This window comes from Telmatherina bonti (assembly GCF_933228915.1).
Source record: "Telmatherina bonti genome assembly, chromosome: 3".
NCBI lineage: Eukaryota > Metazoa > Chordata > Actinopteri > Atheriniformes > Telmatherinidae > Telmatherina > Telmatherina bonti.
Window position 1 is genome coordinate 39,600,462 of NC_136621.1, and position 15,579 is coordinate 39,616,040.

General features: G+C 47.2%; 1 protein-coding gene across 1 annotated transcript in view; it reads right to left on the bottom strand.

Moving 5' to 3' along the window:
- Nucleotides 1–15,579, bottom strand: part of myh10 (myosin, heavy chain 10, non-muscle) — an 83,112-nt gene that overhangs the window by 6,366 nt on the left and 61,167 nt on the right. Inside the window, exons 28-43 of the mRNA XM_079265005.1 lie at nt 14,052–14,264; nt 13,826–13,970; nt 13,447–13,653; nt 6,489–6,593; nt 6,256–6,408; nt 4,891–5,139; nt 4,607–4,819; nt 4,309–4,521; nt 4,079–4,240; nt 3,875–4,003; nt 3,706–3,794; nt 1,923–2,046; nt 1,753–1,842; nt 1,552–1,670; nt 605–713; nt 352–524 (exon numbers count right to left, since the gene is read on the bottom strand). Of these exons, the coding sequence (XP_079121131.1) occupies nt 352–524; nt 605–713; nt 1,552–1,670; nt 1,753–1,842; nt 1,923–2,046; nt 3,706–3,794; nt 3,875–4,003; nt 4,079–4,240; nt 4,309–4,521; nt 4,607–4,819; nt 4,891–5,139; nt 6,256–6,408; nt 6,489–6,593; nt 13,447–13,653; nt 13,826–13,970; nt 14,052–14,264 (2,493 nt within the window). The remainder of the gene's footprint in view (nt 1–351; nt 525–604; nt 714–1,551; nt 1,671–1,752; nt 1,843–1,922; nt 2,047–3,705; nt 3,795–3,874; nt 4,004–4,078; nt 4,241–4,308; nt 4,522–4,606; nt 4,820–4,890; nt 5,140–6,255; nt 6,409–6,488; nt 6,594–13,446; nt 13,654–13,825; nt 13,971–14,051; nt 14,265–15,579) is intronic.

Genomic DNA, 15,579 nt, shown 5'->3' on the forward strand with positions numbered 1-15,579 from the left:
CATATATATACACATATACACACACATGTATACACATTGCATTTATACAGATGTATGTATGTATGTATACACATGTATACACACGCACATATATATATATATGTATATATATATATATATATATATATATATATATATTTTCATTCATTCATTCATTTTCCGAACCGCCGGCTTTGGGCGACAGGCAGGGTACACCCTGGACAGCTCGCCAGTCCATCGCAGGGCATATATATATATATCTATATATATATATATATATATATATATATATATATATATATATGTATACACACACAAAGATATGTCTGGGAGGTTGCTGACAGAGATTCGCAGGTGGAAACATCTTCATACCTGAGGCGGTTCTTCAGGGAGTTGACCTCTCGGGTGAGACCCTCGCTGGCCTCAGTGGCGTCGTCCAGCTCCCTCTGCAGCTTCCTGCGGGAGGCGTTTGCTCTGGTGGCCTCCTCCTCTGCCTCCTCCAGCTGACGCTTCAGCTGCTTCATACGGGAATTGGCCTTCTCCATCTGAGAGGAGAAGCCAAGGGAGAGTGAGAGGAAGTCGAATCAAACAGACTCCTTTCTCTTTTATCCTCCCGGTTCACTACCTGCTCTTTGTATTGGTCAGCATGACGACGCTCGTCCTCCACCTGCATCATCACCTCCTTCAGCTTCTTCTCCGTACGACGGACCATTTTGTTAGCTGCAGCTCTCTCCCTAGAAGTTGCACAGGAGAAATGAAGGCTTCCTTTTCCAGACATGAGGAACCGAATCCACTCAAAACCACCTAATCCTACTCATTCAGGAAGACTCTCCAGCCTGAAATTCAGAGCAGGAGCGTCTAAGTCTGGTCCTGGAGATCTCTCAAGCTGCAACTTCTACGTGTATCTGTTCTCCAACACACCTGGATGACCTGAACGTCTCATTACCAGGCTGCTGCAGAGCTCATTGACATGCAGACGAGGGAACTCAGGTGTTCTTGGAAAGCTCTCCAGGATCAGACTAGTTCAGGTTTCATTAATCCTGCAGGAAAATTCAATTTTTTACAAGTATGCGACTCATATCAGGCTTCTTTAATGGCAAGCTGATTCTATGTTTCAAAAACCCAACACAGACCACCTTCATATGGAGCTAACCAGCTAACGGGAGCTAAGCAGCTAACGGTAGCTAACCCAGCTAATAGGAGCTAACCAGCCAATGGGAGCTAACAAGCTGACGGGAACTAACCCAACCAATAGGAGCTAACAAGCTAACAAGCTAATGGGAGCTAACCAGCTAACGGGAGCTAAGTAGCTAACTGGAGCTAACTCATCTAATAGAAGCTAACCAGCTAACGGAGGTGTAGTGGGCTAAAGCTGAGTCATGCTGTTAACTTGCTATAAACCACCGTTGTGCTACATTGTCTTCTTGCAGTTTGATATCACGTACCTGTCAATCAAAAGGACACGCCCCTAATAATACAGACTTAAAGGACTTCTAAATGGATGAGTTATAAAAAAAAAAACCTTGATCATTCCTTCTTCGCAGTCTTTGGGAAGCTGAAGCAGACACTTACTTGGCTTCCTGCTCCAGCTGCTCCTCTAGCTGCAGGATCTTGGCCTCCAGGGCCGTAATGGACGCCTTGAATTTGGACTTCACGGCTCCTTCCAGCTCTGAGAGCTTGGCCTTCAACTCCTGAATGTCAGACAAAAAACAGTGTTATTCCCATTAAACTGGATGATTAATCACCAAGTTGTGTTTCTGAGCGATCAGAGACCTTGTTCTGCCGCTCCATCTGCTGCCGAGCGTTCTCGCTCTTCTGCGCGGCGCCGCGTTCTGCTGCCAGCTCCGTGTTCAGGGTGTCCACCTGCCAGAGGAAACCAGGCAATGCTTCTCACAGACAAAAGGTTGCTGGTGTTACATGTCAAACTGCTGGCGTGCATCTACCTGCATGTTAGTCTTCCGCAGGCGGTCGTTGAGCAGCTCCATGTTGCCCTGATCCTCCTCCAGCTCCTCTTCCAGCTGGGAGATCCGAGCCTCCAGCCTCCTCTTCTCCTCCAGCAGAGACGACCTGATGCACAAAGTTCCACAGGTCACCATACCGTTTGCATGTCCTCTGCTAACAGAATGTTTTCATGTTCATCAGCTGATTGTTACAACAGTCTGTGATCATTTCAGACCAGTTCCAGACAACCAGCTGATCATACAGTGAGTTAAAACCATAGACTGTATATGGAAGATGGGCGGAGCCTCCGTGACGTCACCCGTAGGTTGCAGAAATAAACATGCTTACGGCAGAAATAAACACATTTACAGCAGAAAAATAAACATGTTTACAGCCTGGTACAAAAATCCATTTTAGGTTTAATAGGTCACGTTTACCTTCATGACAACTGAGGCGGGAGTGAATTTTTTTCTAACTTGACCGTTTAAAAGTAATTTAATCTCGAAGTTCGACATATTTGTGTCCTTTTGATTGACAGGTACCCGATCTCTGGCTTCAAGTCAGAAGAACGTAGAACAACCACATTTTTTAGCCGGTGAACAACGTGACTTAGCTTTAGCCCGCTTACCTCCGTTATCTCCAGGTTAGCTTGGTTAGCTCTTAGCTACAGAAAGCTCGGAGTTTGCTCGATGTCAATCATCCACCATGACGCTCACAGCCCCCCTCTCAGCTCCACCTCTTTGACCATATTTGTATTTTCCGGGAGAGACGACACGCATGCCCCTGCCAACATGGTGATGGTAGGAACCGCCCACCGAGCTTCAATTCAGCTCTTCAGAAACCTACGGGTGACGTCATGGAGGCTCCGCCCATCTTTTATATACAGTCTATGCTCTCCCCACAGTTATCTGCTACTGAGGGGAGTGGTTATTTACTTTTCATGTGGTCACAAAGAGAAAGATCTCGGCCCCCCTGGTTGCGCAGAACATTCATCAAAGACACGTTTAGATCAGCCTTTCTGATCCGATCGGAGTCCCTTTGCTCAGAAAATCCGCTTCCTTTGAGGAAATGTGAACGCACCAAACTAATTCTGATTCAGACAAACGCAGGTCTCGGTTTCGCTTCAAGCGGACCAAATACAGGAAGCGGACTACAAAAAAAGTCCCTTTCTGCATGTGGTGTAGCATTGCATTGTGGGTAAATCCATAGCGATGGTGTTAAGGCTCCTCTGCCTCGTCTGGTGTTCATACTGCGTCCATTGTTGCAGTGGATTTCTGCAGTATACTCGCATAAGACACAATAAAAACCCAAAACAGCCATAGTTTGGTCTCCATGTTTAACTGACAGGTTTCTTCTTCACGCCGGTCTGGTCCTCTCTTCTGATAAATACTAGCGCAGCGCCACCTCTGGTGGGAATGGGGAGATATTATTCTAATGGTTTGACTGGTTTGACCAAAGTGCAGCGTGAACACGATCTTGATCTGCATGGATACACCCCCCTGCAGCTGGACCGAGTCCCCAATCGGACCGGGTCTAGCGGACTATCCTGATGGGAACGCAGCCTCAAACTGTAGGAAGTGAGAGGAGACAGAATCGTCTCCTGTTGGCCATGGAGACACATGACTGTTAGTAAACCTTTAAAAGGGAATTTAGCATTTTATGGGACCTATAATTCTTCTTCATTACGCCGTTATGTTCCTGCTTCGGCCCTAAACGTGCGCCGAGCGTGACCTCTGAACTAAACCCAGCAGCTCATCCCAACCCATCACTTCTTCTTCCACTGACTTTCCAGCAGCGCTGTTGGAGATCTCATCAGCCAGCTCGTCCCTCTCCTGCTCGGCGTGTCTTCGTGCTCGTTCGGATGCTGCATGGTCCTGCAGACACACACCGCCGGTCAGTCTTTACACACACACACAGCAGCGTTTTGTTCCAGCAGAAGAAAAGCTGCTCTCACCTCCTGAAGCTGCAAGATTTCAGCCTCCAAGCTCTTGAACTTCTTCTCGTTCTCCTTGGACTGGGTGAAGATCTCGTCCCTGGAGGCTCTGGCCTCCTCCAGCTCTCGCTGGTAGTCCTTCATCTGAGCCTGCGGGAGTCACAGCGTCACACACACAGCGAGCTAAAGGCTCGGTCTGGTCTGGGACAGGGAGTGTGTCCGTACCTGCAGCTTTTTCAGCTGTTTCATGGCTTCTTCTCTGCCTTTGTTGGCAGCTTCGATCTGACCCTCCAGCTCATTCAGGTCCATCTCCAGCTTCTTCTTGGCGGCGATAGCCAGAGTCCTCTGCTTCCTCTCATCCTCCAGCTCTGCCTCCATCTCACGGACCTGCAGACACGGTCGCTCAGCTTGCATGTCGGCTTTCTGAGACCCAACAGAAGTCTGAACGGTCCAACCTGTTTGACCAGCGCTCTCTTCTTCTCCTCTCCCTGCTCGTCTCTGGCCTGCAGGTCTCGCTCAAACTGAGCCTTCATGGCCTGCATGTTGACCTCCAGACGCAGCTTGGCGTCCTCCGTGGCCTGCAGCTCGTCCTCCAGCTCCTCCAGCTGCGTCCGCATCTCGCCCACTTGCTGCTCTAGCGTGCGCTTGGACTTCTCCAGTTCGTGGACCTGCGGCGACGTGAAGATTGGAGGAAAATCAGAAGATGAGGAGAAGATTTGGCGAAGAGGACTGGAGCAGGGACGGGACTCTCACGTTCTTCCCCACGTCGTCCTTGGAGCTCATCAGGTCTTCCATGTCGGCGCGGAGCTGCTTGTTGAACCTCTCCAGCTCCTCCTTGGCGTCCAAGGCCTCCTCCAGAGCCTTGGCCAGAGACAGAGCTCTGGTCTCCTTCTCTCTGGCCTCCGCCTCCGCTCGGTCGCGTTCCTCAGCGTAGCGAGCCGACACGCTCTTCTCCTCGGCCAGCATCTAGCAGACAGCGAAGCTTCAGAACAGCGACAGACACCATCCCACCTGGGCCTCTCTGAGGATCTGCGTACCTGGTCGAACTTCTTCTGCTTCTTCTCCAGGTTGGAGACGATCTGCCTCTGGTGGTCCAGCTCCACCAGCTGGTCGTCCAGCTCCTGCTGCAGCCGGTTCTTGGTCTTCTCCATCTTGTCCATGGCCATGGTCTTCTCCTCCAGACGCTGGGTGGTGAGCTCCACGTCTTTCTGGAGTTTCCTCTTCACCTCCTCCAGACTGTCCATCGCTCCCACGTCCTCCTCCAGCTTCTTCTTGGTCTCAAACAGCTGCAGGAAAAACATGTTTATCTGATACGTCCTGCATGCATACGGCCCTATACTGTCCGCGATCATGGAATCGCGGAATTAGCCAATTAAAACAGAATGTTTTTAAACGCGGAACATCACCGTTATCATGTGGAGAAGGAACGTTTGTCTGGAGAAAACTGCATGGAGGCAAAGAAATCTGGTGGCACCCCTCCCTCTTCAAAACAATGTAAGCACGGCGAAGCGGCTGCACGCTACTCTGGCTTCGTCAGTGAAAAAACTGCGGAACTCAACGATAATCCGTCGGTACAGAGCCGAGCAGTTCCCCAACGACTTTTCTGGTTCTGGTGAACTGATGTTTCTGTCAACACTCCGATGACTTGAAAAGTAAAAATACACGCAGTGACATCGTGTCCAAAAACCACGTGAAGAACAAGGAAAAGTACGATGCAATAACAATATAAAAAGATAACTGAATATAGATTTTCTAAAAAAAAAAAAAAAGATACAGATTAATAGATTATGCATCAGAATTAAAAAAAAAAACCCTCATCCCATGTGGGAATCTGGCTGACATGCACATACAATAAGAACAAAAGGCATTACTTTCTGAACATGTAAAAAGCATTAAAATAAAATTTATAATCAAATAAACATAATCTGAACAGTCAAACAATTGATATTAATAATCATAATAATAATCATATTTAACATCAATAATTAAAACACGTTTAGTATTACATGTGTAAATGAATGTTTTCCTCGTCTTTTATCACAGGAGTTAAAAAGCAAAACTTCCCGGTGGATGTTGTCTCCATGGAACGGTTTCTCCAACCAGACAACTCCACAACTTACAGCTTGTTTTTCATGCACTTTAATGTATTCAGGACATTTTTATTTAATTTGTGTACATTATAGTTATTTAAATAAAAATAAAACAAGGTTTTTGGAAGTAAAATAGGAGTAAAAAGTTTTTTAAAAAAAAGAAAGAAAGAAAGAAAGAAAAGGGGGATTCCCAAAAAATATATAATGGAAAAAACAGAATTCAGGAAAAAATAAAACAGATTTTATAGGGCCCTACATGCAGCTGGAAACTCCAGCCTCTGTGTGTGTGTGTGTGTGTGTGTGTGAGATCACCTGCGCCTGCGCCGCCTGCAGCTGCTTCTCCAGGCCGTGCCGCGCCTCCTCTTCCTCCTCCTGCTGCTCCAGCAGGTTGCTCTTCTCCACCTCCAGCTGGCGGATCTGAGCGCTCAGGTTCAGCTTCTGGCGAGTCTCCTCCTGCAGCAGCTCCTTCGGGTCAGACGGAAGACACGTCCGTTAGCGTGCGGAGACTTCCGACTGGCAGGAAAAGCGGATTTTCTGGGCTTTACCTCCGAGTCCTGCAGCTTGCCGTTCAGGTTGTCCACTTCTTTGGCCAGTTTCACACCTTTCTTCTCCGCCTCCTCCAGCAAAGCAGAAACGTTGTCCAGCTCCATCTGACATTAAAAACAGACACGACCCTTCGTCTCAACCCCAGTCAGCATGTAGGCCTGACGTTTCCATGGAAACGGGATGTTTTCAGCCTCAGCTGTCAGATTCTGAGGCTAAAATGATGTAAAATGAATGTATGAACAGATAAAGCAGCATAAAGAGCAACCAGAAGTTTGTAGAAATAACACACATAGATCAGCAGCGACCCAGCTTCATTCTCTCACGTCTTAAACACACACACACACACACAGTTTCCATGTTTCCACATGTCTTCCTGCTACTATCTACCTGCTATCCTCACTGCAGCACCTCCACCTCAGCTGCATCCCAAACGTCTTCTTGGCTTTATTCCAGCCATAGAGGATCATTATTTTCCTGCTTTTCTCATCACTTGTTGATCTTTGGCTGCTCCTGATTGGACGTTACCGTCAGTTTAAGCTCTCTGATTGGTGGAAAGTCTGACAGGAAGTGTCTTCATCATCATGTCCAGGTGAAAATAGAGGTCTCTTAGCAACATGGTAGTGATGGTGATGAAGATGTGATAAATAATCAGAAATCAAAAATACTAATAAAAACACTGAATAATAATATAAAAGTAGAAATGCAGCTATTTTACAACTATTTTACAAATAAGGTGAGGGCATGCAGAGAAATGAACATATATACATACTTTTTTTTGTTAAAAATATATAATAAAAGTAGAAGTAAAAGAAATCTCTTATGCAGACATGCATATATGAACAGTAGCATCCAAACAGCCGTGGAAACCGATGTGACATGACTTATCTAAGTGACTGGAGTTATAAAGTGTCCAGTTCAGGCAGGATGAGTGTTCATGAGTCCGACAGCAGATGTTAGCTGGTTTTATGGCGAGAGGTTCTGGTCTGAATGAAACCTTCTGCCAGGATCTGGATGGAGAGTCTCTGAATTTGGGTTGTAAAAATAAATCAATCTAAAAGTTAGAATCTAGTCAGACATTAATCAGGACAGGTTAATGATACCTGGCAACTCAGCGATGTGTCTCTACAGTTAGAAAGTTTCAGCTCTCTAGTTTCACTTTGACCCTGACGCTGTTGCCCGCTACGACAATCCGGAGCGAAGAAGCTCAGCGCCGCTGGTAAGTTTTACCGTCTGGTGTTTTACCGCCTGGTGTTTTACCGCCTGGTGTTTTACCGTCTGGTGTTTTACCGCCTGGTGTTTCACCGCCTGGTGTTTTACCGTCTGGTGTTTTACCGCCTGGTGTTTTACCGTCTGGTGTTTCACCGCCTGGTGTTTTACAGTCTGGTGTTTCACCGTCTGGTGTTTTACCGCCTGGTGTTTCACCGCCTGGTGTTTTACCGTCTGGTGTTTTACCGCCTGGTGTTTTACCGTCTGGTGTTTCACCGCCTGGTGTTTTACAGTCTGGTGTTTTACAGTCTGGTGTTTTACCGTCTGGTGTTTTACCGCCTGGTGTTTCACCGCCTGGTGTTTTACCGTCTGGTGTTTTACAGTCTGGTGTTTTACAGTCTGGTGTTTTACAGTCTGGTGTTTTACCGCCTGGTGTTTCACCGCCTGGTGTTTTACCGTCTGGTGTTTTACAGTCTGGTGTTTTACCGCCTGGTGTTTTACCGTCTGGTGTTTTACAGTCTGGTGTTTTACCGCCTGGTGTTTTACCGTCTGGTGTTTTACCGCCTGGTGTTTCACCGCCTGGTGTTTTACCGCCTGGTGTTTTACAGTCTGGTGTTTTACCGCCTGGTGTTTTACCGCCTGGTGTTTTACCGCCTGGTATTTTACAGTCTGGTGTTTCACCGCCTGGTGTTTTACAGTCTGGTGTTTTACCGCCTGGTGTTTTACAGTCTGGTGTTTTACCGCCTGGTGTTTTACAGTCTGGTGTTTTACCGCCTGGTGTTTTACAGTCTGGTGTTTTACCGCCTGGTGTTTTACCGCCTGGTGTTTTACCGCCTGGTGTTTTACCGTCTGGTGTTTTACAGTCTGGTGTTTTACAGTCTGGTGTTTTACCGCCTGGTGTTTTACCGCCTGGTGTTTTACCGCCTGGTGTTTTACAGTCTGGTGTTTTACAGTCTGGTGTCTTACAGTCTGGTGTTTTACAGTCTGGTGTTTTACCGTCTGGTGTTTTACCGTCTGGTGTTTTACAGTCTGGTGTTTTACAGTCTGGTGTTTCACCGCCTGGTGTTTTACAGTCTGGTGTTTTACCGCCTGGTGTTTTACAGTCTGGTGTTTTACAGTCTGGTGTTTTACCGCCTGGTGTTTTACCGCCTGGTGTTTCACCGCCTGGTGTTTTACAGTCTGGTGTTTTACAGTCTGGTGTTTCACCGCCTGGTGTTTTACCGCCTGGTGTTTTACAGTCTGGTGTTTCACCGCCTGGTGTTTTACCGCCTGGTGTTTTACCGTCTGGTGTTTTACAGTCTGGTGTTTTACCGCCTGGTGTTTCACCGCCTGGTGTTTTACAGTCTGGTGTTTTACCGCCTGGTGTTTTACCGTCTGGTGTTTTACAGTCTGGTGTTTTACAGTCTGGTGTTTTACCGCCTGGTGTTTTACCGCCTGGTGTTTTACAGTCTGGTGTTTTACAGTCTGGTGTTTTACCGCCTGGTGTTTTACAGTCTGGTGTTTTACCGCCTGGTGTTTTACCGTCTGGTGTTTTACAGTCTGGTGTTTTACCGCCTGGTGTTTTACCGTCTGGTGTTTTACCGCCTGGTGTTTTACAGTCTGGTGTTTTACAGTCTGGTGTTTCACCGCCTGGTGTTTTACCGCCTGGTGTTTTACCGCCTGGTGTTTTACAGTCTGGTGTTTTACAGTCTGGTGTTTTACCGCCTGGTGTTTTACAGTCTGGTGTTTTACCGCCTGGTGTTTTACCGTCTGGTGTTTTACCGCCTGGTGTTTTACAGTCTGGTGTTTTACCGTCTGGTGTTTTACCGCCTGGTGTTTTACAGTCTGGTGTTTTACAGTCTGGTGTTTCACCGCCTGGTGTTTTACTGCCTGGTGTTTTACCGCCTGGTGTTTTACAGTCTGGTGTTTTACAGTCTGGTGTTTTACCGTCTGGTGTTTTACCGTCTGGTGTTTTACCGTCTGGTGTTTTACCGCCTGGTGTTTTACCGTCTGGTGTTTTACCGCCTGGTGTTTTACAGTCTGGTGTTTTACCGCCTGGTGTTTTACAGTCTGGTGTTTTACCGCCTGGTGTTTTACAGTCTGGTGTTTTACCGCCTGGTGTTTTACCGTCTGGTGTTTTACCGTCTGGTGTTTTACCGTCTGGTGTTTCACCGCCTGGTGTTTTACCGCCTGGTGTTTTACCGCCTGGTGTTTTACAGTCTGGTGTTTTACAGTCTGGTGTTTTACCGTCTGGTGTTTTACCGTCTGGTGTTTTACCGTCTGGTGTTTTACAGTCTGGTGTTTTACCGCCTGGTGTTTTACCGCCTGGTGTTTTACCGCCTGGTGTTTTACCGTCTGGTGTTTTACCGTCTGGTGTTTTACAGTCTGGTGTTTTACAGTCTGGTGTTTTACCGTCTGGTGTTTTACAGTCTGGTGTTTTACCGCCTGGTGTTTTACCGCCTGGTGTTTTACCGCCTGGTGTTTTACCGCCTGGTGTTTTACCGCCTGGTGTTTTACCGCCTGGTGTTTTACAGTCTGGTGTTTCACCGCCTGGTGTTTTACCGCCTGGTGTTTTACCGCCTGGTGTTTTACAGTCTGGTGTTTTACCGCCTGGTGTTTTACCGCCTGGTGTTTTACAGTCTGGTGTTTCACCGCCTGGTGTTTCACAGTCTGGTGTTTTACCGTCTGGTGTTTTACCGTCTGGTGTTTTACAGTCTGGTGTTTTACAGTCTGGTGTTTTACAGTCTGGTGTTTTACCGCCTGGTGTTTTACCGCCTGGTGTTTTACCGCCTGGTGTTTTACCGCCTGGTGTTTTACCGTCTGGTGTTTTACCGTCTGGTGTTTTACAGTCTGGTGTTTTACAGTCTGGTGTTTTACCGCCTGGTGTTTTACCGCCTGGTGTTTTACCGCCTGGTGTTTTACAGTCTGGTGTTTCACCGCCTGGTGTTTTACTGCCTGGTGTTTTACCGCCTGGTGTTTTACAGTCTGGTGTTTTACAGTCTGGTGTTTTACCGTCTGGTGTTTTACCGCCTGGTGTTTTACCGCCTGGTGTTTTACCGCCTGGTGTTTTACCGTCTGGTGTTTTACCGTCTGGTGTTTTACCGTCTGGTGTTTTACCGTCTGGTGTTTTACCGCCTGGTGTTTTACCGCCTGGTGTTTTACCGCCTGGTGTTTTACAGTCTGGTGTTTTACAGTCTGGTGTTTTACAGTCTGGTGTTTTACCGCCTGGTGTTTTACCGCCTGGTGTTTCACCGCCTGGTGTTTTACAGTCTGGTGTTTTACCGCCTGGTGTTTCACCGCCTGGTGTTTTACAGTCTGGTGTTTTACCGCCTGGTGTTTTACAGTCTGGTGTTTTACCGTCTGGTGTTTTACCGTCTGGTGTTTTACCGTCTGGTGTTTTACCGTCTGGTGTTTTACAGTCTGGTGTTTCACCGTCTGGTGTTTTACCGCCTGGTGTTTTACCGCCTGGTGTTTTACCGTCTGGTGTTTTACCGTCTGGTGTTTTACCGCCTGGTGTTTTACCGCCTGGTGTTTTACCGTCTGGTGTTTTACCGCCTGGTGTTTTACCGCCTGGTGTTTTACCGTCTGGTGTTTTACAGTCTGGTGTTTTACAGTCTGGTGTTTTACAGTCTGGTGTTTTACAGTCTGGTGTTTTACAGTCTGGTGTTTTACCGCCTGGTGTTTTACCGCCTGGTGTTTTACCGCCTGGTGTTTTACCGCCTGGTGTTTTACCGCCTGGTGTTTTACCGCCTGGTGTTTTACCGCCTGGTGTTTTACCGCCTGGTGTTTTACCGCCTGGTGTTTTACCGCCTGGTGTTTTACAGTCTGGTGTTTTACCGCCTGGTGTTTTACAGTCTGGTGTTTTACCGCCTGGTGTTTTACCGCCTGGTGTTTTACAGTCTGGTGTTTTACCGCCTGGTGTTTTACCGCCTGGTGTTTTACCGCCTGGTGTTTTACCGCCTGGTGTTTTACCGCCTGGTGTTTTACCGCCTGGTGTTTTACCGCCTGGTGTTTTACCGCCTGGTGTTTTACAGTCTGGTGTTTTACCGTCTGGTGTTTTACCGCCTGGTGTTTTACCGCCTGGTGTTTTACCGCCTGGTGTTTTACCGTCTGGTGTTTTACCGTCTGGTGTTTTACCGCCTGGTGTTTTACCGCCTGGTGTTTTACCGCCTGGTGTTTTACCGTCTGGTGTTTTACCGTCTGGTGTTTTACCGCCTGGTGTTTTACCGCCTGGTGTTTTACTATCTGGTGTTTTACCGCCTGGTGTTTTACTATCTGGTGTTTTACCGCCTGGTGTTTCACCGTCTGGTGTTTTACTGCCTGGTGTTTTACCGTCTGGTGTTTTACTATCTGGTGTTTTACCGCCTGGTGTTTCACCGTCTGGTGTTTTACTGCCTGGTGTTTTACCGTCTGGTGTTTTACTATCTGGTGTTTTACCGCCTGGTGTTTTACTATCTGGTGTTTTACCGCCTGGTGTTTTACCGCCTGGTGTTTTACTGCCTGGTGTTTTACTATCTGGTGTTTTACCGCCTGGTGTTTTACCGCCTGGTGTTTTACCGCCTGGTGTTTTACCGCCTGGTGTTTTACCGCCTGGTGTTTTACCGTCTGGTGTTTTACCGTCTGGTGTTTTACCGCCTGGTGTTTTACCGCCTGGTGTTTCACCGCCTGGTGTTTTACCGCCTGGTGTTTCACCGCCTGGTGTTTCACCGCCTGGTGTTTTACCGCCTGGTGTTTTACCGCCTGGTGTTTCACCGCCTGGTGTTTCACAGTCTGGTGTTTTACAGTCTGGTGTTTCACCGCCTGATGTTTCAACGCCTGGTGTTTTACCGCCTGGTGTTTTACCGCCTGGTGTTTTACCACCTGGTGTTTTACTACCTGGTGTTTTACTATCTGGTGTTTTACCGCCTGGTGTTTTACCGTCTGGTGTTTTACCGCCTGGTGTTTTACCGCCTGGTGTTTTACCGCCTGGTGTTTTACTTTCTGGTGTTTTACCGTCTGGTGTTTTACAGTCTGGTGTTTTACCGCCTGGTGTTTTACTTTCTGGTGTTTTACCGTCTGGTGTTTTACAGTCTGGTGTTTTACCGCCTGGTGTTTTACTTTCTGGTGTTTTACCGCCTGGTGTTTTACTTTCTGGTGTTTTACCGCCTGGTGTTTTACCGTGTGGTGTTTTACCGCCTGGTGTTTTACCGCCTGGTGTTTTACTTTCTGGTGTTTTACCGCCTGGTGTTTTACCGCCTGATGTTTCACCGCCTGGTGTTTTACCGCCTGGTGTTTTACTTTCTGGTGTTTTACCGCCTGGTGTTTCACCGCCTGGTGTTTTACAGTCTGGTGTTTTACCGCCTGGTGTTTTACAGTCTGGTGTTTTACCGCCTGGTGTTTTACAGTCTGGTGTTTTACCGCCTGGTGTTTTACAGTCTGGTGTTTTACCGCCTGGTGTTTTACAGTCTGGTGTTTTACCGCCTGGTGTTTCACTGCCTGGTGTTTTACCGTCTGGTGTTTTACAGTCTGGTGTTTTACCGCCTGGTGTTTCACCGCCTGGTGTTTTACTTTCTGGTGTTTTACAGTCTGGTGTTTTACCGCCTGGTGTTTCACCGCCTGGTGTTTTACTTTCTGGTGTTTTACAGTCTGGTGTTTTACCGTCTGGTGTTTTACCGCCTGGTGTTTTACCGCCTGGTGTTTTACAGTCTGGTGTTTTACAGTCTGGTGTTTTACCGTCTGGTGTTCCACTGCCTGGTGTTTTACCGCCTGGTGTTTTACCGCCTGGTGTTTTACCTGCAGCCTGTGCGAGCGGTCGGTCAGCTCTGCCTTGGCCCTCTCCACCTCGCTGGCCCTGGCCGTGAACTCCTGCAGCTGAGCCTCCACCTTCTTCCTCCGGTACTCCGACTCGGCCTTGGCCTGCTGCAGACTCTTCACCTCACCGGCCAGCTCCTTGTTGTCGCTCTCCAGGCACTGCTTGTTCTTCTCCAGGTTGGCCTTGAACTGAGAGAAAAGCGCAGATTTCACAGGAAGAAGCCACGGCGAGGTCTTCCTGGGATTCCAGGCGCCGGCCTTCCTGGGATTCCAGGCGCCGGCCTTCCTGGGATTCCAGGCGCCGGCCTGCCTGGGATTCCAGGCGCCGGCCTGCCTGGGATTCCAGGCGCCGGCCACCCACCCGCTTGGCCTGGTCCAGCTGCTCGGACAGCTCCTCCAGCGCCGTGGCGTGCCTCTGCCGCATGTCCTGGATCTGGGCTTCGTGGTTTTTGCTCTCCTCGTCGATGGCCTTCTTCAGCTCGGCCACCTCCTGCTCGCGTTTGGACCTGCGGTTCAGAGGCAGGAGACGGGATTGAAGAGGGGAACCGTCCGCTGAGCGGCGGACTCGCTCGTGTCCTCAGCAGCACCTGAGCTCCTGCTGGGCAGCCGTGGTGTCCAACGTGTCCTCCAGCTCCGTCTTCAGAGCTTCCAGCTCCTCGCTCAGATCCCTCTTCAGCTTCTCGGCTTTGCTCCGGCACAGCCTCTCCGACTCCAGGTCCTCCTGCAGCTCGGCCAGCTGGGCCTGGAGCTCCCGGACCTGCTTCAAGGCGTTGTTTTTCTGGAGCGCTTCCTCGTCGCTCCTAAGTGGACAAACACAGCTTTAGTCAGATTTCCTGTGTGCAGTTTGCCTGTTCTGCACCAGCCGGGTTGTCCTGCAGCGCTAACAGGAGAAACTGGGCAGAAAAACAGATTTATTGTCTTTATTTAGAGTATTTATTTACATTTCATATGAATCAGCTGATGATAAATCATCACAAATCTCCTTTAAACACAAATAAAATCCATTTCTAATCTAAAGAAAACAAATTCAGTTCATGTTAATAATGAACAAAATGATCATTCAGTTCAGGAAGTTTGCATCAAATCTTTGATTTAATCCTCCATCCTTGTTTTTATCAGGAAGAAAAACTGGTTTGTTCCGACACGTCGAGCGGCTCGGCTGCGACACGACCGCCATCAGTTTCCATTTAAACTGGATTAAACATTAAAACGTTTGTAAAACGTCAGCTGAATGAGTTTTAGTATTCCGGTTATGAATTTGCCAGGACCGAGTCGACGTACGAAGCGTCGCCTGATGGCGTGAACACGTCTGTGGATAGAACTCATAATAGAATCAGACTTTATTTAAACAGAACTTTTAATGCCGTTTTTAAACTTAAAACGTTTTTTCCAGAAGAAACAGGAATAAAGAGCCAAAAAGTGTCGTTTTTCTGACTGAAATCAGCTGTTTTGAGACGACGACGGTATAAAACTAAACTTATGAGGTGACTGATCGCGTTTTCATTCCTCTGCTGTTGTTGACGTGTGTTTACCTGTTCAGTATAAATAAATACCAGCTGTCCTCGGTTTACGAACGACTTCCGTTCCTGCCGCTGCGATGTCACCAAAAATTTCACGTAGGTCGGATTATTATCCATAAATACCCCATTTTGATATTATCTTGATCACTAAATAACTAAATACACGTATTATCCATCATATTAATAGAAAAACAGTACAAGTAGTTAAAATTCGCACTGAGGCCTCCGTGTCGCGTAAGAGATTATACGGACCATCGTAACTTTACTAAACTACATTTATTTACATTTATTTAATGAGCGTCTAAAGTTGAAACAAGGTCAGTCGAGAACCGTGTAACCTGAGGACCGGCTAAAATCCGCAATAAAAAACTAGAATAAAAATAAAATAAAATGGATAAATGATAAAACCATTACTATTATTGTTATTATTATTATTATTATTATAAATAATAGAAATAAAAATGAAAAATACGCAAAAAAAAATTAAATTAAATTAAATTAAATAAAAAATAAAAAGCTAAATTAAGTCATTTAAAGTAAAAAAAAAAAATAAAAAAAAAAAATAAAAAAAAAATTTCCGCAGCTGGAAGACAAA